Genomic DNA, 22,857 nt, shown 5'->3' on the forward strand with positions numbered 1-22,857 from the left:
ATCAGTGGGATAATGGCTTTAAATGACTGATCTTTGATCATTATTTGTTAACAAAGCAGAAGACTGGCAACTGAGATAAATAGATAAACCCATCAGAGGATAGGCTTTCACTGACTGGTTACTGGCAAAGGACACTGATTTATGGAACTACTTTCTGCATAGATTTAGCAAAATAATTTAGAAATTTCTAGAGTACCTTGTTAGAGAAAAGAACACATGCCCATCTACTTAATGTAAAAAGATTCAGAAAAATACATTGCCACGATAAAAGAACACAGCTAAAAAGTATTTTATCGTTACCTTCAGCATAAAATAGAATATAAATGAATAGAAGAAAAGAAGGTAGAGTCCATCAACAGATAAGTGTAAAGGAGCTGTATGCTCAATAACAGAAAGCCAAAATTGATATGAAGCCATGAAACAAAAGCAATTAAAAAAAGCAATTTATTTTTTTCTGTCACATTTGGTGGTCTTGAATACAAATCTGTTAAACTTATATGTGTCTCTAGTAGAAATCTTTGGTGATAGGGTATTAAAGCAGGTAACACATTTTATCTTCAATCTACTTATAGGCTCTGGAGTCTGGCACACTGGTCTGACGCCTTTTCTTTGTGATTTTCCAATTTTGCAATTCTTGATCCAAACTGCATAGCTCTTTTTGGAAGTATGCAAGAAGCTTTGAGTCCCAGTTCCTTAGCTGCCAAGCGTAAGATCAGTTTTTCACCAATGCCACGGGGTAAAGTCAAGTCTGCTTTATCCCATATTGGCAGGGAGTTTAAAAAGGAAACAACATCTTCGTCTAGAAAAGGAAATCTGTACAAGAAAGATCAGGAAAAAAAAAAGTTTTTATATGATCTTACTTAAACAAGGTGAAATTTTTACTAGTTATTTTGGTTTAATGAAACAAGCTAAGCAAAGACAAAGTACGTAAATACAAATCGCTTTAAAACAATAACAAACAAAAAACTACCATAATTTTACTGTGCACCTTCAGATTGAAGCGACTTAGAAAATTCTCAAAAAGCAAGGGGCATGTGTGCTTCTTTCACAAATAATCCATGTTCCCTAAATGTCCCTCATCCAACTTCACATTATCAGAAGCAGTCCTCTATTACTGTGCCTATTCAAGTCCATCTTTTCCCTTGATGTTCTGTTATGGCTCATCTGTTTTTTCACAAGACATGCTTTTTATTACGTGTACACAGCACTTGCCATTTGTTTAGCCACCTATCAACTTTCAGTAGGTTGAAACAAGGTTCTGAGATTGCTTCAGCTCTCAATATGATCATTGCCAAAGCTCTATACTAATACATAAAGCTTTAAACATGTGAAAAACACATTACACCAAGTTTAAATGGTGTTTTACTTATTAAATGAAAGACCTGGTGGTAAAGTGCAATTTAGATCGAATACTCAATACAATAAAAAAAAAAAATGGAAGGATTTGAATACTTATTAAGGTTGAAAAAGCATAATAGCGTGCCTGAGGTTCAAGTGCAGTGTTTAGCAAGCGGCCATCCATATTCCTAACTGAACTATCGATTATACATCATCTTCCGTACAGCTGACACCAGCAGCACTCTGGATGGCAAAGGAAGCCCATATAATTGACTCAAGGAAATAAATGAAAATGTGCTCCAATGATTCAAGGTCACATTTTCCTTTCAACAGCACTTCGACTGAATGTCTGTTCTATGATGGGGAAACTGCCGATGATCAGCAGGGCCAAAAGCAATATTTGGGATTTCGCATACACCCATACTAACATTAAAAAAAAAAAAAAAAAAAATAATAATATATAGATAACATCTGAATCGATCATTTTCAGTGCTTTATAGAAGGCTACATAGTTTTCCAGCAGAGTACCAAAACCAATGCCTGCGAACAGTGTGACAAACTGAAGATGCATAGCCAGCCCACCTAATTTCTGTCATGTGGTTATTCACATATTTCACACATCCTCTTTGTAGTTATAGATGGGACCTATTTACCACAGGAAATACATGTTTTGGTTTGCCAATTACTGTGGCGCAGTTTGACAATTCATCATATAACTTTTCTAAAAAAAAGAATTAACCCACCTCAGATCTTTCCTTGCTGGAAAGATTCGCGGTTATCCGTCAAGCGGGGGCTGAGAAAAAATATTGGGATCCCAAAACACAAATTCCCCATGCAATTTCCATAGGGAATTTTTGACACTACTACAACCCAAACCTGCTGAAGAGAATTACAGAATTTTGTAAGAAAGCTAAATCTTTAACCAGAAAGCATGCCTTTTGTGAGTTGGACAAGTGAGTAAATGTAAGTGTGTAAAGGTAAGTAAAAGTTGTTTTATTACTTTGTATGTTTTATAAAAAGATTGCGGAGTAAAGCAGTAGTATGATATTGTTTAGAGAGCACTTAGTATGTATTTGGGGTTTTAATGGTAAATATCGTATAGTAGATTTTTGTTTTTAATGTTTACTAATTTATTTTTTAGTACACTGTACTGCACTGTATTTCCCCTTAAAACTCAGACTAAGTATAAAACAAATGTAATGTTGTAGTGTTTTTTTACATATTTATTTTTTGTTATTTTATTTTTTAAACCCTGCAGTACTTTCTAGGGAGTACAGTGGCATTCTTATTTTTTTTTTAAATACATAAAAAATCGAAATAATGTTTCCTAACTTTTACCGCTTTATTAAAGGGGCAAAATGTAGGGAACAATAAAACCTGCTATTTACCACTATCTGAGGCCCTAAGCCAAAGCATCCAAAAAGTAGTGTTGTAGTTGGACTCTTGCTCTAGGCAAGACTGCTGGTTTAAGGATGACAGTACGTATGTTTGTAGGCGACTATGACTATGCCAATCCTACAACAAGTCGCAACTATCGTCCCAACCCTTCCGGCTCACAAGCAGTACCTCACCAAAAACCCAAAACAGAAAAAGGTGATTTGTGGCAGCCTTTACGCACGGACTCAAGAGTGTGACATCTCGGAGTGTTGTGATTAAACGGAGAGTACCCCTTTCTCACATAAACGACATGTCTCAATCAAACACAGGCAGTAAAGTTTCAATAGGTTTTATTTAGCAAAACTGCATTCTGCAATAAGTTGCATGGGCTGCAATGACTAGGATAATGAACAGTGCAGTGTAAGAAACAAAATAGTAAAGACGAGAGTCAGTAAAACAAAGACCCCCACCATCTTGCAATAACATGAGAAGCCATGAAATGTGAAATATGTCCTAATACCCTAGCATGATAGGCCTAACCTCTAACCTAAAAGAGAGCTAGGTATGTTAAACCTTATCTGCCAATGCCATGTCCATGAGAAGAGGCCCCAACCCTTGTTACCTTGGAATGAGGTCTCCAGCTCAGACTCCCTAGGGACACGAAGACTGGGTCAGCGTCAAGGCGGCGTGCAGCAGCGATGGCATCTGGTCAGAATCACTCTGACTATCTGTTTAAGTGAGGAATATTTATACAGATCTACTTGGACCCCTGACGTAGGTTTGTTCCCAAACAATAGATAAAAAAGCATGCTTGGGACGGTAATTTATATAAACAAGTCCCTCGAAAGCATGAAGAGTGAAAGTACCTAAAGTGAACACCTACAGTTTATCTTTGTGGCTTGAGGCTTAATTTTGACGCCTTAGCGTGGTGGCACTGATAATGCAAACTAAAATATGGGCCTAACTAAAAACAAGGCAGCCATCTTAAAAATTAAATAAATAAATAAATGCGCTAAAACAGAGCAAGCTAAGTAGGGTAAGAGGAGACAGGGGCACAAGTCTGCAAGCCAAAGGCTGAGCTAACTCCTGTAACCCATAAAAACAAACTAGGATTCACTACACCCTTCCCATTGCCGTAACAAGACAAACTTGACACCATTGAAGGTGAATAAATCCAAATGCTAAAAATGCTCTGGACTAAAAGCATAAAAACTATGTAATAAAACAAAACACAAAAAAAAAAAAAACACATTTAAAAATCATACGAAGAGATATAATGTCGACCATGACAAGCACAGCAGGCCAAAGTAAGGGCAATAAATGAATAATTTGAACTTGGTGTAATAAGCCAATCATCAAATTGTTCAACAATAGTCATGATCTTGAAGAGCATTTACAAAGCCATCGAATGGAAAGGACCTCAGGAAAGAGGCCACATCGTCAGATGTTAGATCGATCACAGGATGGGCAGACGGATCCACGGAGCAGTAGAGTGTAGTAGTCTCTTGTACAGGTCCACCTGCAGTAGTGCCATCCTCCATAGTGCAAACAGCCAACTCATTCAGCAAGGAAGGCTCATAAGTGGCCTCGCAAATCAGCGTTAGTCTCAAGGGGCACGACCGTGACTGAACCCCCATCGGGGATATCAGCAGTTCTTGGTCCACAGGAGGTACTGGCGTAACAGCAATACACACTGCAGGCAAGTGTTTGAAGAGGCACCATACGCAGTAAAAGACTGGTTGTACGCACCATAGGAGTGGTCGAAATGACAATGACTAATCACGCTCCAATTCCTCCAGCAAGGAAGCATCGAAGATCTGAACCATGCTTTCACGGCACAGTTGAGCTGGTGGCAGCGGCTCCATTGCCTTGCGTAGCGGGAAAGACACAACCACTGCGAATCAGAAGAAATAGCAGTAATATTCCGCCAATCAATGCAAAAATTATAGGAAAGCCGCCAAACACACTTGAAAAGAGTGAATGGATGGCCAATGGGATGACTCTGAAGACAGTCTGGAAGATGGATACGTATCCAGACCCGACAGCCTTAAAGATATGGACAATCCCAGTAGTGCGCGAGGCGTTGAATATTCCGGATACCAGTTATCCAAAGTGCTTGGGGAAGTTGGTATTTAATAGGGATTGTATCTCGGCTGATGATCTCGCTATCTGGAGAGCATAAGTCTCTCTAGCTGATGTCAACGTGACTTTTTTTTAAATCCGTGGCGCATTTAGTCTGCTCAGCTTGTCATAATTTACATTAACAGTATCAATGTGAGGCACATTTCTGATACTTTTATCTATCATGTAGGGGGGAATAAAACTTGTCCACAACAAACCTAACGACCTTAGTGACTGAAATTGCGTAGGCAATTCCTGGTCGCATACCGAAACAGCTTTGGTCGCTCAACACCACATAACTTCCATTTGAAAGTACATGAAATGCTGGTCGAATCAAAGAGATGGGAGTATCCTTCAGAAAACAGGCCAAGTTCGCGATCCCCGCATTGCAAAGGCTGTGAACGGACACCTGCTTGCAGATCATTGAATGACTAACAGTAGTCTTGCAATCGCTTCCGCTAAGAAAGATCTCTGTTTCGCAGTTCAGACATTTATAATCAGAGGGCAACTCCCACTCTTCTTTAATGTAACTATCACCTAGTTGCTCGTAAGGCAAGATGTTTCAGGCATTTCGAAAAACTAAAAGTGGAAATGGGCAGATTTATAATGCCATGTAGGAGCCATACTATTGAAGGACTCTCTGCAACTGTGAAAGGCAACTTTTTTAACTTCTCTATATGAAGCATGGTGAAACTCGCTTCTTTTTTGGCCACTGTCTGCTGTTCCCTGGATAAATTAAAAGCAGAGAACAATTCACTACCGTTAATGTATTTCCATGGAATTCGACCATTTTCCTATGTTTGCAACGTCCAACCTAACTGCATGGTGGAACACAGCTGACTTTGTCCATGATATTAACGGGACATGTTTGACTGAATAATATCTATTGCAGACGACACTGTTTGTCAGTGAATAAATTCTGTTGGATAGAGTGTTCATGCTGTTATCGACAACAGCTAAAGCCTTTTCTAAGTTTTCCTTGTCTATCTGCCTTAAACGTGCAGCAGCTTCTATCTGAGAAGGATTCCAGATCTCATTATACATAGCATACATGAATCTTTTACAGTGTGGCTTTCTAGGACCTAGCAAAAAGTCCTGCAAGTCTACATCCTCAGAGTGTTAAGATGTTCTTTAACCGCAGCTAACGTGTTAGACTGTATCCATTGTTGGCACAGTTTACCCACTCTGTATGTTGTAATTACACCTGTGTGTTGACCCGAGGAAAAGCAAGAGTCTGGCCGGCTAATCTTGAAACCCCCTGAGGAATTCAAAAAACGTGCCTGACATCCATTGGTGTCTACTGGCCAAATTAAGCACCCGCCGGGACTGGAAAGTGAATAATTATAAGTACCAGCCTGAACCTTTGCATCTAGCTCTTCCTCAGTGATATTCAGGAAGAATTGCCAATCATTCAACTTTGCCGGTGTGGGGATACTGGGTGTGTTCATTTCTTTTATTTTTGCTAACCCCAGACAGGCTGTCTGTTGAATGGTGTCATTTAAAAAGATCATTTGCACAGGAATCAGGCATGCTCTAAATAAAGCTTCCCTACCCTGTATTTGCCAATCTTGTGTTTCCCATACACTCTTTAAATCAACAGTGTTCTTCCAGTATTCGTAACCTTCAACTGCAAGACAGGAAACAAAGGAATCTGAATTAATCAGTTTTGTATCAGTTAGCAAAATGTTCCTAATTTTTGAAGGAGGTAATTTGAAATAGTAGGACACTGAATTTATTGTGTCATGCCCAGTAAAATAAGTGAACTTATCTAAATAGCATCTTGGGCTCCCCACTGGTGGTGTTGAACAGAGTTCCCACTGTGTGTAGTTAAGTACTGGTCTGTATCTAGTGGAACGGTGCAGTTAGTTATGTCCCCAGTTATTGTAACAGAACATTTCCCCATAATTCATGGTATGTCTATATACAGCATCATTTTCAAACACTGAATAGTCCTTCATTTATAGTTAAGACCTCATCCACAGGGACAAAAGAGGGGCGTTCAGGAAGGTAATGATCATTTACAAGCAAAAAGAAAAACAGTCACGAAAGCAATCCATAGAAACAATGCAAACAATGTCAAGCAGAACCATAAATAGTTCCATGGGTGGATTAAATAGTTATTTTTAAGCCATAGATACAGCTTACGTGTTTTAGAAACATTTTCAATCACTGGAGTGGATGAGTCTGAAGAAAAGTCATCAATGTCGATGAAATAACCAGAAGCAGTCTGCAAATGCAGGAGCAGGTGCAACACTGGTGGATAGATCCACTTCACGTGGAGGCTCATAGTATACGGTGTCATCAGTATGTGTAGTATTGGTGTAAAAAACAGCCAAATCTTGGACAGGTGCTGTCGTTGGAGTGGTAACTAGAATCAGCAAGAGCTAATTTTCTGCCCTCCCCATGGTCGAGGAGGTATTTGTAGCATTGTTAGACATTTTTGTGTAGCCCGAAGTAGTGTTGTTATTTCTACTTTGAAGAGGTATGTCCTGTTGGGCAGTGAGAGGGGACCGGGAACTACCCAAGGGACCTCTGGGTCTACTGTGCAGGATCGGCCACATGGTGAGCTTTGACGCCATCAATGGAAATGAATCTGTTTGCTCTGGAACCAGACAATGGTGTAAGATGACAGTTCTGGTACCTTGACCTCCCAGGACTGGGACTGGTGCTCTGTAGGATGGGCTGAATTCCTTCTTCACAGCGATCTTCTCACGAACCAGATCCCTGACTTTAGGAATCCAGCCAGTGGAAGTTGTTGGTGAATCCCTTATTCCTAAGGTGGCAGCACTGGCAGATGATTTATCATTACGAAACTGCTGAAGCTCCTGTAAAACAGTGAGACTTTCATTTATGTTAAAAGGTGTTTCTGCTGCCACTAAACCAGGGCCATCAAGATCTGGGACATACATAGGTATCCCAAAGAGAACCTCATAGGAACTGCATTCTGCCAAGGACCGTCTTGGCCGATTATTCAGTGCTCTCTGGACTCCATATAGGTGAAGACAGCTGCGGCCAGAACCTAATGCTATAGCTGTTAAGGACTGCTTTAGGGCACGGTTCCGCCTCTCCACAACCGAATTTCCCTCAGGATGGTATGGTGAGGAGTAATGGAATTCAACACCCATCGTTCCCATGGTGTCCCTGAATGCCTTTGAGGCAAATGCAGGGCCCTGGTCCGAATGGAATGCTGCAACTGCATATGTATCGCTAAAGATCAGCAAGTCTTTTATAACAGTTCGCGCGTCAGCTGAGGCCATACCCACAGGAATCTAGAACAAGAATCTACAGCGACTAAGATGTATTTGTATGCACCATTAGGTTGAAGTGGACCACGGTGGTCCAGGTGAACACATTGTAGTGGCCGGCTGGACACTAAGGGGGATGTCTGCAGTGGGTGTTTGATATTAGAGCCCTTTATTTGCTGGCAAAAGTCACAACAAAGGACGTATTGTTTTGTCTGTCTGTATAGACCTGTCCACCAGAAGCGTTTCTGTAAGCGTGTTACTGTGGCCGAGATACCAGCATGGGCAGACGCGACACCCTCATGCACTGCTTTTATTAGATCTAATCTCTGGTCTTCGTTGGGGAACGCTCAATCTCCAACCTCAGGAAGCGTTGCGTAGGTAACATTCTGTGCACTGATGTGGCAAAAATATTTAGTAGGGTATGATTTTGGGAGAGACTTGCCACCGGCCGCAGCTTTCACGGCTGTCAGAATTTCATTATCCAATATCATCTGGAAATGAGTCACTGCAGCCATGGAAGCCGTAGCTACTACGGATTTGGCTGCTTAGTCAGCCAAAGTATTGCTGATATCATGTACTCCTACACGTTGGTGATCCAATGTATGTACTGCATGGACACATGGTAGCTTATCCTTAAGATCAGCCACCATCCCCCACAATGTTCTGTGTTTTATGGTGTTCCCCTTGGAATCAATAAACCCATTTAGCTTCCAATGATTGAGGTAATCATTGTAGGACTGGACGCAGTAGTATGAGTCACAGACAAAGTTAGCAATCCTGGCTCTGTGTGTTCTAGCACTAGAAGATGGGCTTTAAGATCAGCCAGCTGAACAGTGCCGTCCCTTAGGGTCTGCGTGTAGGTATTGTGAGGGTGGAAAACTCCATCCTTCATCAATCCACTCACGGCTGCGCAAGCAGCTGAATATTGATGTTTGGTACCTACAGCTGGTTGTGCTAAGATCAGCCAGCTGAACAGTGCCGTCCCTTAGGGTCTGCGTGTAGGTATTGTGAGGGTGGAAAACTCCATCCTTCATCAATCCACTCACGGCTGCGCAAGCAGCTGAATATTGATGTTTGGTACCTACAGCTGGTTGTGCTGAACCATCAGTATAAATGACAGTATGGTATCTGTCATATGGCAAAATATCTACAGGAGCGGGGTACTGTTCGTATTGGAGAATTTCTTGTGTCTGAAGTTTTGGATCAAAGATGTAGTCAACATCAGTGGCGGTCAGAGAGATTGCCCACTGAATCCACTGTGGATGTAATGCTTTAGCATTAGGAATGCTTGTTTTGGTGACTGCCTCTAAGGCTGGCACCGGGGGTAACGACAATGATGCGTTTCCCTTGGGCGAATGGCCTCTCCTTAATGACAGCCATCTGAACTGCAGTTAGAATTTTTTCTGTGGGTGCAAAACGTTGCTCTGTATTTGAGTATAAATGTGATTTATATGCTATGGGCACTGTGTCGCCTTCGTTTAAGGTGACATAAGTAAACCCAAAGGCACCAGCAACTTTTCTGATGACCAAATTTGTTTTATTGTCACATGTGTGCAAGTGTTTGGCTTCTAGCATGTCCTGTTGCAACTCCCTAAGGATGCGTTTGTGCAACTGTCCAGTGTTTGCTAGACAAATCTGGGCGTATTAAGTCATAAAGTGGCTTGATATGTTGTGAATAGTCAGGAATGTACGTTTGTCCTAAGCTAAAGAAACCAAGTAAAGACTGTAGTTTCTTGAGAGTGTTAGTTGGGTGAAGTTGTGCACATTTCTCTAGTGCAGGCCAGGCTCTTCCCCTCGTTTGATAGCTCGTATTCCAGGAACAGTATGCTGAGAAAGACTATTTTAGTTTTCCTAAAACTGAATTTGTAGACAAGGGCCCACGATTCCTAAAACAATTTGCTCGACCCTGACAAGATGAATGTTGAGGTCGTCATTTGTGAGATAGATGTCATCCACACAGGAGAACGCCTCAGGATCAATATCATGTAATACTGATGTTACTCTGACTGAGAACAGCCCTGTGCTGTTCTTGTAGCCCTGGGGCAAACAGCAAAAGCGTTTTTGTGAGCCAAATGAGAATGCACTCAGGTCCTTACGTTTGTGTGCTAAGGGCCAGATGTAGGAAACTGTTTGCGACTCGCAAACGGCAAAATGCATTTCCGACTCGCAAATAGGAAGGGGTCCCCATGGGACCCCTTCCAGTTTGTGACTGGACCCCAAACAACAAACAAAAGGTTTCGTTTTTTTTGCAGTGCAGCTCGTTTTCCTGTCAGGAAAACGGGCTACACTTAAAAAAAAAAAAAAACTGCTTTATTTAAAAGCAGGTCGCGAACATGGAGGTCTGCTGACGTCAGCAGGCCTCCATGTTAGCGAGTGCCTATACTCGCAATGGGGCCGCAATTTGCGACCCACCTCATGAATATTCATGAGGTGGGTCATTGCGACCCCATTGCGAGTCGCAGTCGGTGTCTAAGACACCGTACTGCATAGCAAATTGCGACTTGCAATTTGCGAGTCGGATGGACTCGCAAATTGCAAGTCGCAATTTTGCTTTTTGCTACATCTGGCCCTAAGTTCTCGCAGAAGAACCCGTTGGAAATATCCAACGTTGTTTTGTATTTTGTACGCACTATATTGTTAATTAGTGCTGTGCTATGTGAATTTTATATAGCGTATGTACATGTATGACCGACTATTTAAGTGTCTGTAATCTACAACTATTCTGTAGGAATGGTCTGGTTTTGCAACAGGGAATAACGGGTTATTCATTGCAGAGACATAGGGCTCAATTACTCCCTGGTACTTGAGCTGAGTGAGGATCTCCCTTACTGGAGCTTTTGCTTTGTGTTTAACAGGATATTGTGGCTGAGGTTGGGGAGTGGACCTGATAGGTATACCATTACAAGGAAAGTCCTTGTCCCAACCTCCATGATTGCGGTACAACGCAGGTGCCTGCGCCAAGGCCCAAGCCCGTGGGCTTGTTTTACCGCTTCTGGAACAAGATCAGAGAAAGAAGGCAAAATTACATCTTCCCCATGTGGGAGCTTACGGACGTGCTCAGGTGGCCAGTCCCTTTCGGCCAGCAGGACATCACAACTGAGTTCATCCCAAAATATCACACCAATGGTGTGCTCTACGTCTCCCTCAATTTGGATATTTAAATCGTAAACCCTGTCGGTGGGAGAACAAGGCCGTCCGCAGTCTCAACCACAATGTCATCGCTAGTTGCTGTTGCATCCAGATGATCTTTCAGACTCTGGCAACATATTGTGACCTCTGCTGCACTGTCTAACAGTGTCACTGCCCACGTCTTCTTCTTCAGCAAGGTTCTCAAGTGTACTGGCATTTTTAATTGACAGTGCTGCCACCTTTTTCTTTTTAAACTGTGGCTTTTGTTTCAGGGACTTTTCTTCTTTTTTATCTGAAGACTGTGGTGAGTCTTTCTTTTGTTTCACGTATTCAGGACGTCGATCAGGACAGCCCCCTCTCTCGCTATGCCTATTCGTTCTGTCCTAAAAGGAAAGAGGGGCGTGAATCAGTATATCTTTCAGGCGCATTTATATTTTCTCTATTTCTGAGAGTACACCTCCTGTCAGAGTTCTCCGGGTGTGGAGAATCAGCTCTCTGATTTGGTACATCTTTAAATTGCTTTTGTTTATCCCAGCGCTTCTTAGAACCCTCCTGTGATTGTTTAGTACCTTCCTTAGGGGAGTTACTCTGTAATTCTAGCTTCTTCGGCTTGGCTCCCAAGCTATCCCGTCCTATCCTAGTATAGGTATCGGAAATAATTTTCGGTAGCTCTTTCTCCTGGTCCAAATGTGGAATCTCTCAGAGGCGCGGACGTATAGGCCAGTGCTACTGCTTCCCCTTTAATATTACTGAGTATGATTGAGGAGACCGCGTCTAAGTTACACATCCATTTAATCCCCAAATCCAGGGCTGGTGCAGCCCTGTGCTTATTCTGTATTTGTTTTAACACTTCTGGTAAACTGGCAAGTGTCGGGGTACCATGTGTGGTAGAATAAATTGCAGCAAAGACTGTACCCCATGTGGCGCAGTCATCCACCGTGGGAACCATCCAGAAGGGCAAGCACATTGTCAGATTTCTAGGTTTCTCCTCTGGTCCCGTATGGGGAAAAACAGCTTCCAGCTTATTTGTTTTCTGGGCTATCCAGAATGGGATTTTCTCTTGTTCTGTGGATACCTTACCCATGATAGTATGCAAAGTTTGTGGACTAATCCCAGTAGCCAATTGGTATCCAGCAGGTGCTGGTGGTGCTGGACGTGGTGGTGATGTGTTCAAAGTTCGCATTACGAACTGAACAAGTCCTCTGTAAAGTGTTACTAATTCAAGATGTACGTTTTGCAGGTCTGCTGCCTGCATATTTTGTATACCTGGGTGAGGTGTGTATGCGGCAAACATAGGCCACACTGGTCCGTCGTTACCTAAGGGACCTAATCTCATGGGTTGTATTACATGTGGTAGAGCGCCTTCAAACCAGTTCTGATGCTCTTGATAAGTGAGCGGTATTTCATGATACTGGTATGCTTGGTTCCCTATAGTTACGTTTGCAATTCTGTATGTGTGGAATGTGAATGTAGTGTTGCCTTCCTTGGGAAAGTGTACCCAGGAATAAAATGTTTGTTTGGTAAGCTTCACTGCAACATCCCCGCCCTCTTCTCTTAAGCCATGCGCTACTAGATGTAAAGTTAATGCATGTCTAGCATTCTCAGGAATGTCTATGGCGTTAGCCATATCTAATTATGGGTATAAGAGATGGAACACCAACTGGGGAGTAAAGTCCTTTTATGAGTTCACACTCGAACAACCCGCAGCCTAATTAGGTGCACCTGTTCAGCTGAGGAGGATCTTCCCCATGTCCCCGTATAATGGTACTTAGGGTACCTGTTGTCTGTGAGACAGTGATAAGTAGGGTATCCGTAAATTAGTGCCTAAACACCATCGTTGGTGGCGCCATGTCGTAGTCGGACTCTTGCTCTAGGCAAGACTGCTGGTTTAAGGATGACAATACTTATGTTTGTAGGCGACTATGCCAATCCTACCATCAAGTCGCAACTGTCGTCCCAACCCTTCCGGCTCACAAGCAGTACCTCACCAAAAACCCAAAACAGTAAAAGGTGATTTATGGCAGTGTTTACGCATGGACTCAAGAGTGTGACATCTCAGGGAGTGTCATGGTCAAACAGAGATTACCTCTTTCTCACATAAACAACATGTCTCAATCAAACACAGGCAATGAAGAAGATGCAGTAAAGTTTCAGTAGGTTTTATTTAGCAAAACTGCATTCTGCGATAAGTTGCATGGGATGCAATGATTAGGATAATGAACAGTGCAAGAAACAAAATGGTAAAGACAAGAGTAATTAATACAAAGACCCCCACCATCTTGCAATAACATGAGAAGCCATGAAATGTGAAATACGTCCTAATACTCTAGCATGATAGGCCTAACCTCTAACCTAAAAGGGAGCTAGGTATGCTAAATCTAATCTGCCAATGCCATGTCCATGAGAAGAGCCCCCAACCCTCGTTACCTTGGAATGAGGTCTCTAGCTCAGACTCCGTAGGGACACAGACTGGGTCAGCGTCAAGGCGACGTGCAGCATCAATAGCAGCGATGACATCTGGTCGGAATCCCTCTGACTATCTGTTTAAGTGAGGAATATTTATACAGATCTACTTGGACCCCTGACGTAGGTTTGTTCCCAAACAATAGATAACAAGGCATACTTGGGACGGTAATTTATATAAACAATTCCCTCGAAAGCGTGAAGAAGGAAAGTACCTAAAGTGAACACCTACAGTTTGTTTATCATTGTGGCTTGATATTGATGCCTTAGCGCGGTGGCACTGATAACGCAAACTAAAACATGGGCCTAACAAAACAGGCAGCCATCTTCAAAGATTTAATTAAATAAATGCGCTAAAACAGAGCAAGCTAAGTAGGGTAAAAGTCACTAGGTGACGGGGGCAAGAGTCTGCAAGCCAAAGGCTGAGCTAACTCCAGTAACCCATAAAAACAAATTAGGATTCACTACAGTAGTTCGAACAAGATGGCTGCCTTTAAATATTGAAAAGCTGCTCATTAGCCAACCATATAATGCCCCGTCATCGACAAGTACTGTGATATACCATTAAATTGCTGTGGTATCCTGCAGCCTAAGATATCATTAAGTTACTGTGCCGTAAAACTACAAATGTGCTGAACAGATTTCATGAAATAGCAAATAGAAATTTTTCCAGACCATAATCTATATTCTTGCCAAATTTCATGAAAATTCGTTCAGCCATTTCACCGCTATGGCCTTTGGACGTGCACTGTGGGGGGTTGGGCGCTTGGCCATGCCTTTGAGCAGGGGCCATTCTGCAACACCAAAATATAACACCATTAATTTTAATCAAATGCATAGTTCAATAATTCACACAATGAAATGTTTATTAATATGTATGACTAAAAAAAGGTTAAAGTTTTATTAAAACATCTATGTGTCTTTTTTTTAAATTGTTTTATTATTACATTTTATGAGTGAAAATGTTAAAATAGTCCAAGACATTTTTTAAATAAAATAAACACGCCTATTAAGTATTTCTTTTAAACATTTTTAGCCCAAAAAACACAATCGTAAAAATAACCACAAGACGGCCCTGCATCTATTTTTTTTTATTACATCTTAAGGCCACATAAAACGCAACAATAGAACCAGCCCCTAGAGGGCACATCACTCCCAGCTGTAGAGCAAAAGCTCCAGCTTGGGGAATGCTTTAACGAAAAATATTGTAAGCTCTCCTAGTGTCATTGTTTTAATGACCCAGGAGATTTATAAAAAGACAGTTTCAAGTAAGTCTTTATTTTAAGATCTGAAATACAACAGGACGATACAGGTGCATCAACCACCGCCGCTCAGGTCCAACTCATCCTAACTACATTCCAATTTGCTAATCACATCAACATTCCTTAATCATGGAAACCCCAACACTCCATGTGGAGACCCAACACATCCTTCCCCTTATAGTATTAACTAGCAATGTTAAACAAACATTACACTGTAAAATACAGTACACTGCCAAAACATTAAAAACACAATAAAATGATACAAACAAATAGGACACCTGCCTGAAGAGCAAAATACAACCCTGTAGGTATAACAATAAGATTAGGCATTTCATTAACTTAGAAGATCATCATAAAACTTGTTAGAGGGCTCCCTTCCCCTCGGTGACATTCTATGCGCCTTCATGTTACTCAAATCCTCACTTCTCATTCACCTCGCCTTCCTCATTCTTCCTCCTGTCCTCAATCAAGACTTCAAACACCTGACCATGTGCTACTGATCTTTTCTCTATATTCCACCACTTTCCATCTTCTAATTTCACAACACTCTTCTTCACCTCCAACACCTTAGGTGCTGAAAACCTGGACTCTCCCGTGGGCAAAATTCTCAAAATCTTAATTCTTACTTCTTAGACCTGACAGCCTGAGGGTAGTCACCCCTACCTTTTTGGAAACAGTTTTTGCTGGTTTTAGGACTCTGCACACTTTGCCACTGCTACCCAATGCTAAAGTGCATATGCTCTTTCCCTCAAAACATGGTGACATTGGTTCATACCCAATTGGCTTGTTTAATCTACTTGTAAGACCCTAGTAAGGTGCACTACATGTGCCTAGGGCCTGTAGATTAAATGCTACTTGTAGGAAGTTGGCTCTGTATGTACTATTTCAAAGTAAGGAATAGTATGCACACAGTCCAAGGGTTCCCCCTAGAGGTAAGATAGTGGCAAAAAGAGATAATACTAATGCTCTCTTTTGTGGTAGTGTGGTCGAGCAGTAGGCTTATCAAAGGAGTAGTGTTAAGCATTTGTTGTACATACACACAGGCAATAAATGAGGAACACACACTCAGAGACAATTCCAGGCCAATAGGTTTTTGTATAGAAAAATATATTTTCTTAGTTTATTTTAAGAACCACAGGTTCAAATTCTACATGTAATACTTTGCATGAAAGGTATTGCAGGTAAGTACTTTAGGAACTTTGAATAATCACAATAGCATATATACTTTTCAAATAAAACACATATAGCTATTTTAAAACTAGACAGTGCAATTTTCACAGTTCCTAGGGGAGGTAAGTAATTGTTAGTTCTTGCAGGTAAGTAAACCACCTACGGGGTTCAAGTTTGGGTCCAAGGTAGCCCACCGTTGGGGGGTTCAGAGCAACCCCAAAGTTACCACACCAGCAGCTCAGGGCCGGTCAGGTGCAGAGTTCAAAGTGGTGCCCAAAACGCATAGGCTTCAATGGAGAAGGGGGTGCCCCGGTTCCAGTCTGCCAGCAGGTAAGTACCCGCGTCTTCGGAGGGCAGACCAGGGGGGTTTTGTAGGGCACCGGGGGGGGGACACAAGTTAGCACAGAAAGTACACCCTCAGCAGCACGGGGGCGGCCGGGTGCAGTGTGCAAACACACGTTGGGTTTTCAATTGGAATCAATGGGAGACCAAGGGGTCTCTTCAGCAATGCAGGCAGGCCAGGGGGGGGGCTCCTCGGGGTAGCCACCACCTGGGCAAGGGAGAGGGCCTCCTGGGGGTAACTCCTGCACTGGAGTTCCGATCCTTCAGGTCCTGGGGGCTGCGGGTGCAGGGTCTTTTCCAGGCGTCGGGATCTGGGAGTCAGGCAGTCGCGGTCAGGGGGAGCCTCGGGATTCCCTCTGCAGGCGTCGCTGTGGGGGCTCAGGGGGGACAACTTTGGTTACTCACAGTCTCGGAGTCGCCTGGGGGTCCTCCCTGTAGCGTTGTTTCTTCGCCAGTCGAGTCGGGGCCGCCGGGTGCAGTGTTGCAAGTCTCACGCTTCTGGCGGGAATTGCAGGGGTCTTTAAAGTTGCTCCTCTGGAAACAAAGTTGCAGTCTTTGTTGAACAGGGCCGCTGTTCTCAGGAGTTTCTTGGTCTCTTAGAAGCAGGGCAGTCCTCTGAGGATTCAGGGGTCGCTGGTCCTGGGGAAAGCGTCGCTGGAGCAGTTTTCTTCCGAAGGAGGGAGACAGGCCGGTAGGGCTGGGGCCAAAGCAGTTGGTGTCTTCTTTCTTCTCTGCAGGGTTTTCAGCTCAGCAGTCCTCTTCTTCTGTAAGTTGCAGGAATCTAGTTTCCTAGGTTCTGGGGAGCCCTTAAATACTAAATTTAAGGGCGTGTTTAGGTCTGGGGGGTGAGTAGCCAATGGCTACTAGCCCTGAGGGTGGGTACACCCTCTTTGTGCCTCCTCCCAAGGGGAGAGGGTCACATTCCTATCCCTATTGGGGGAATCCTCCATCTGCAAGATGGAGGATTTCTAAAAGTTAGAGTCACTTCAGCTCAGGACACCTTAGGGGCTGTCCTGACTGGCCAGTGACTCCTCCTTGTTATTCTCATTATCTCCTCCGGCCTTGTTGCCAAAAGTGGGGCCGTGGCCGGAGGGGGCGGGCAACTCCACTAGCTGGAGTGCCCTGCGGTGCTGGAACAAAGGGGGTGAGCCTTTGAGGCTCACCGCCAGGTGTTACAGCTCCTGCCTGGGGGAGGTGATAGCATCTCCATCCAGTGCAGGCTTTGTTACTGGCCACAGAGTGACAAAGGCACTCTCCCCATGTGGCCAGCAACATGTCTCGAGTGTGGCAGGCTGCTAGAACCAGTCAGCCTACACGGGTAGTTGGTTTAGGTTTCAGGGGGCACCTCTAAGGTGCCCTCTGGGGTGTATTTTACAATAAAATGTACACTGGTATCAGTGTGCATTTATTGTGCTGAGAAGTTTGATACCAAACTTCCCAGTTTTCAGTGTAGCCATTATGGTGCTGTGGAGTCCGTGTTTGACAGACTCCCAGACCATATACTCTTATGGCTACCGTGCACTTACAATGTCTAAGGTTTGGCTTAGACACTGTAGGGGCACAGTGCTCATGCACTGGTGCCCTCACCTATGGTATAGTGCACCCTGCCTTAGGGCTGTAAGGCCTACTAGAGGGGTGACTTATCTATACTGCATAGGCAGTGTGAGTTTGGCATGGCACCCTGAGGTTAGTGCCATGTCGACTTACTCGTTTTGTCCTCACCAGCACACACAAGCTGGCAAGCAGTGTGTCTGTGCTGAGTGAGGGGTCCCCCAGGGTGGCATAAGATATGCTGCAGCCCTTAGAGACCTTCCCTGGCATCAGGGCCCTTGGTACCAGGGGTACCAGTTACAAGGGACTTACCTGGATGCCAGGGTGTGCCAATTGTGGAATCAAAAGTACAGGTTAGTGAAAGAACACTGGTCCTGGGGCCTGGTTAGCAGGCCTCAGCACACTTTCAATTCAAAACATAGCATCAGCAAAGGCAAAAAGTCAGGGGGTAACCATGCCAAGGAGGCATTTCCTTACACTACTTGGGAGCCTGCAGCACTGATTGTGCAACCCACATAAGTAGCCCTTCAACCATGCCTCAGGCCTGCCATAGCAAGGCCTGTGTATGCAGTTTCACTGCCACTTTGACTTGGCATTTAAAAGTACTTGCCAAACCTTAAACTCCCCCTAGGTAACCCATAGGGCACGGTGCTATGTAGGTAAAAGGCAGGGCATGTACCTGTGTAGTTTATATGTCCTGGTAGTGTAAAACTCCTAAATTCGTTTTGCACTGCTGTGAAGCCTGCTCCTTTTATAGGCTAACATTAGGGCTACCCTCATATACTGTTTGAGTGGTGGATTCTGATCTGAAAGGGGTAAGGTGGTCATATTTAGTATCACCAGAATGGTAATACAAAATCCTGCTGACTGGTGAAGTTGGGTTTAATATTACTGTTTAAGAAATGCCACTTTTAGAAAGTGAGCATTTCTCGGCACTTAAATCCTTCTGTGCCTTACAATCCACGTCTGGCTGGTTTACTTGACAGCTCCCTTGTGCATTCCACTCAGACAACCCCAAATACAGGATGCTCAGTAACACCTGCATACATCTGCATAATGAATGGCTCTTCCTGGGCTGGGAGGGTGGAGGGCCTGACACTTCCATGCCAAAGGACAGTGGTTTGCCCTCACACAATGGGCTGCCACACCGCCTACTGGGACCCTGGCAGACAGGATGGAACTGAAAGGGGACCTTGTGCACTTCTAAACCACTCTTTGAAGTCTCCCCCACTTCAAAGGCACATTTGGGTATTTAAACAGGGCCTCTGACCCTACCAACTCAGACACTTCTAGACAAGATACCACTGGTGAAGAAACTCAGTTTATTATAACAGCATTCTTTTTTGTGTTGTAATTTTTTATTAAAGAATTAGACCCGTACAAGAATACATAGCATTTTGTACCTCTACATGTTACAAAGAGATATAGGATAAACATAAGTGATCATCGCCTAACGCTCTTAATAATGGGGAAGAAAAAGAGGAGGGAGGAGGAGGGTGGAGGGCTCCAGGGGAAAGGGGTGTAAGTGCCTGAAAGGATCAGTGATGTGCAGGATAGAAAGCATTATGACATACGGTTGAGGGTAGTAACTGTTTACTGGTATCACCTAGTCTCTGGTGAGGTCCCACATCCCCCAGCAGAAGGGGGGAGACCGAGCTGTCGTTTATCGGGCCGAGCCTCATGATGGTTTGGGGGTGGGGGCCGGTCGCAGGGCAGTTTGGTCAGATCTAAGGAAGCACGCAGAAAAAGATACCATGCAGTATGCTGAGGCGTATGGCGATAGCCCATCTGATACCCATTCGGAGTAACCCGTCTGAAGGGATAGAAAGGTGGGAGTGGAAGAAAGGACATGGAATAAAGCCCTTTTGCTAGGGCAGTGATACTAGTATGGGGGAGAACTATAGGCCACAGTATATCGTAAGGTAGGAGAGGGTGGAATGGGGAAGGTGGAGGCAAATGGGGGTGGGCTGGATAGAATAAGATGCAGCAAATTAGAGTGTAGTAATGTGGGGGAAGGCAAAGAGGGGCAGTGTGAGAAACAGTAGGGTAGAGGAGAATGGAGTGAAGTAGGGCAGGGTAGAAGGAGGTGGGGTAGGGCACCCAGCACCTGGCGTTGTCTGGGGGAGGGAAAGAAGAGAAGAAGGGGGGGGAATGAGGGGATGGAGGGTATGGAAGAATGAAGCAGAGGAGGTCCGTGGGGGTACCAATCAAGAGATGGGGCAGGAGGGAAGGAGGGAGGGGAAAGGTGATGATGGAGGGGGACATTAGGGAAGGAAACCATAACAGTAGTGGCTGCAGTTGGGACTGGAATGGGGGTGCAGGAATGTCCTATGAATCTCCGGGAAGGAAGGGCACCCATACCTGTATGAATAGGGCGGCCTGATCTTGCAATTGATAGAGGACACATTCATGGACTGAGGTCCGAACCATGACCACCATCCACTCCTTCGGAGTTGGTGGAGTTGGGTGATCTCCAATGGCAGAGGATACATATCTTGGCTGTCGCAGAGCAGTGTGCAGGAGGCGGCGTTGCGGTCGGGACAAGTTGGGGAGGTCGCCCATGTCATGGAGGTGAATAGAAGCGGAGGAAAGTGGTTGCCTGAGGTCCATAGACTCGCCAAGGGTGGATCCCACCGCCTCCCATAGGGGTCGGATCGAGGGGCAGTCACAGAGGTTGTGGGTCAAATCACACAGTGTTTCCGCGCAGCGCCAGCAGTTCGCATGAGGTAGAAGACCCATTCTGCACAATTTCACGGGGTCCGGTACCATTCGTGGACTACTTTAAAGAGGCAAAACTTAAGACGGGCTTCCCAGGTTCCCCTGTCGAGGGCCGTCATGATGTCTGTCCAGTCCTCCTCTTCGAATTCAGTTCGGAGGCGGAGGTTTCAGCTGGAGCGTAAGTTGGCGAGGAGGGGCTGCGAGTAAAGGTGGTGCGTGAGCACTTCATAGAGGCCTGACATCACACCCTTAAAGCGGCCCAATGTCGTAAGATAAGACAGGACGGGAGAGGCTAGGAAGTACCAGGGGTTGGCTATCATGGTGCATCGGAGAAAATGTTGTAGTTGCAGGTACCGCCATTCCTTGCATGGCTGGAGGCGAATGGTTTAATGTCACCATTCCCAATGATCTGATCCAAGCTTTCAATACTGGCTGAACTCCATTGCATCCAATGGACGGTGTCCCCTTCAATACATAGGCGCCTATTTCCCCATATAGAGGCCCTCTTGTGGAGATAGGGGTGTATGCCGAGAAGGCAGTGTGCCCGGTGCCAGGCTGCTTGTGTCGACTCCAGCATCGGGTTATCAAGGCAGGACTGGGGGGAAATGGTTCTGTACAAGGAGCCAAGTCCTCCCCGGGTAGGGAATATCAGGCGCTCCGTGACAACCCATTGTGGCAGGTCCAACGATTCAGTTAACATGTATATCATTTGAGATAAGTGGAAGGCGAGGGCATATTTTTCCACCAATGGGAGCCCCATTCCTCTGCAAGAGCGGCGGCCATAAGCTAAGCAGACGGGGATGTGAGGTGCCCCACACAAAAGCTCAGATCTCTGTATCGATCCATCTAAGAGTCGATATGGGTGTTTGACATCTCCATTCAGGAGGGATAAAGGGCGACAGCTGCTGCAGTGAAGGGGGTCCCGTCCGAGCTTAGGGAGAACCGCGATCACTGCCCTGTTGGAGATAGAGACCAGCGATCCCTTTTGGCTGGCCTCTCGGAAGGCTTCGTAGAGAAGGTCGACCATTTCTGTGCTGGTCCATTTGTAAAATTCCGTGGGGAAGCAGTTGGCCTGTGTAATTTCGATCTTACTGATCTCCCCTTCTAGTAGGGCTCTCCCCTCGTCTCATAGGCGGGGGAAGTGAGCACCCTCCTAAAAGGTCTCCAGTCGAATAGGACTGGCCTCAGTTTCTGGTGTGTATAAGAGTTGGTAGTATTCTGCAAACTCCTGAACTATGTCCTGCAGGCGGGGAAGGAGCTCACCTTTTGAGGAGTAGATTGCAGGAATGGCCTGTGCGGCTTCCCGCTGGTGAAGCTGAGCTGCTTTGAGCCTGCCAGCCTTTTCTCCCTGTTGATAATGGCGTCCCTGCAGGTGCTGCAACGCATGTTCGGTCTTGGAGGTGTACAATTCGTTGAGGACCATCCGAGCCTTCTCCATACGCCGGCGCACTGATAGCAAGGGTTGGGCAGTGTATAGTTGAGTGAGAGATGTAATGTTGCCTTCCAGTTCAGTTTGGCATCCTATCTTTGGTCTGTTGGCTATTGCAGCATCGCAAATCATTTGCCCCCAAAGCATTGCCTTCGCAATACTCTTTGGGAGTGAACTGAGCTCTGGTTGTCCTGCAGGTAGTTAAAGAAATGTAGTTGCGTTTTGCCCTGAGGGGTACTGTATCGATGTACGGCAAAACGCCATGGCTTATGTCCCGGGGAAACAAGACCCATGTCTACAGACAGTAAGACCGGAGAGTGGTCCGAAAGGGCGCACTCCAATATCCGCACGTCCCGGATCTGTGCCACTGCGTTTTGTGTCACAAGGAAGTAGTCCAATCATGACTGAGTGGCAATGACAATGCAGGCGTCCCGGTTGCCTTAGCAGGTAATACTAGTGGGAGTGAGGGCCAGCAGTCTAGGGTGCATTTTGAGCACAGCTACAAAATCAACAGAAACAGTTACACTACATTTACCGTAGATTACTTTTAACTTAAAACCTGCAAATACCAGCACATGATGCAGCAACAACAGCACATTGGAACTTGTAAAACTGGCATTACCGGTATAACCTCACCCCAGCATCAATATATAACCCACCGAGGGGAGAGGAGAGAGGAGAGAGGGGAGAGGGGAGAGGGGAGAGGGGAGAG

At 44.7% G+C, this 22,857-nt stretch overlaps 1 protein-coding gene across 6 annotated transcripts in view; it reads right to left on the reverse strand.

The window, feature by feature from the left end:
• Positions 1 to 426: 426 nt before the first annotated feature.
• The window catches only part of ASNSD1 (asparagine synthetase domain containing 1), a 145,139-nt gene continuing 122,708 nt past the window's right edge, over positions 427 to 22,857 (reverse strand). For all 6 annotated transcript variants that reach the window (XM_069225915.1, XM_069225914.1, XM_069225918.1 and 3 more), the window contains one exon: positions 427 to 813. In XM_069225915.1, the coding sequence (XP_069082016.1) occupies positions 567 to 813 (247 nt within the window). In that variant the 3' untranslated portion in view covers positions 427 to 566. The remainder of the gene's footprint in view (positions 814 to 22,857) is intronic.

The sequence above is a fragment of the Pleurodeles waltl genome, chromosome 3_1 (assembly GCF_031143425.1).
Source record: "Pleurodeles waltl isolate 20211129_DDA chromosome 3_1, aPleWal1.hap1.20221129, whole genome shotgun sequence".
In the NCBI taxonomy this organism is placed as follows: Eukaryota; Metazoa; Chordata; class Amphibia; order Caudata; family Salamandridae; genus Pleurodeles; species Pleurodeles waltl.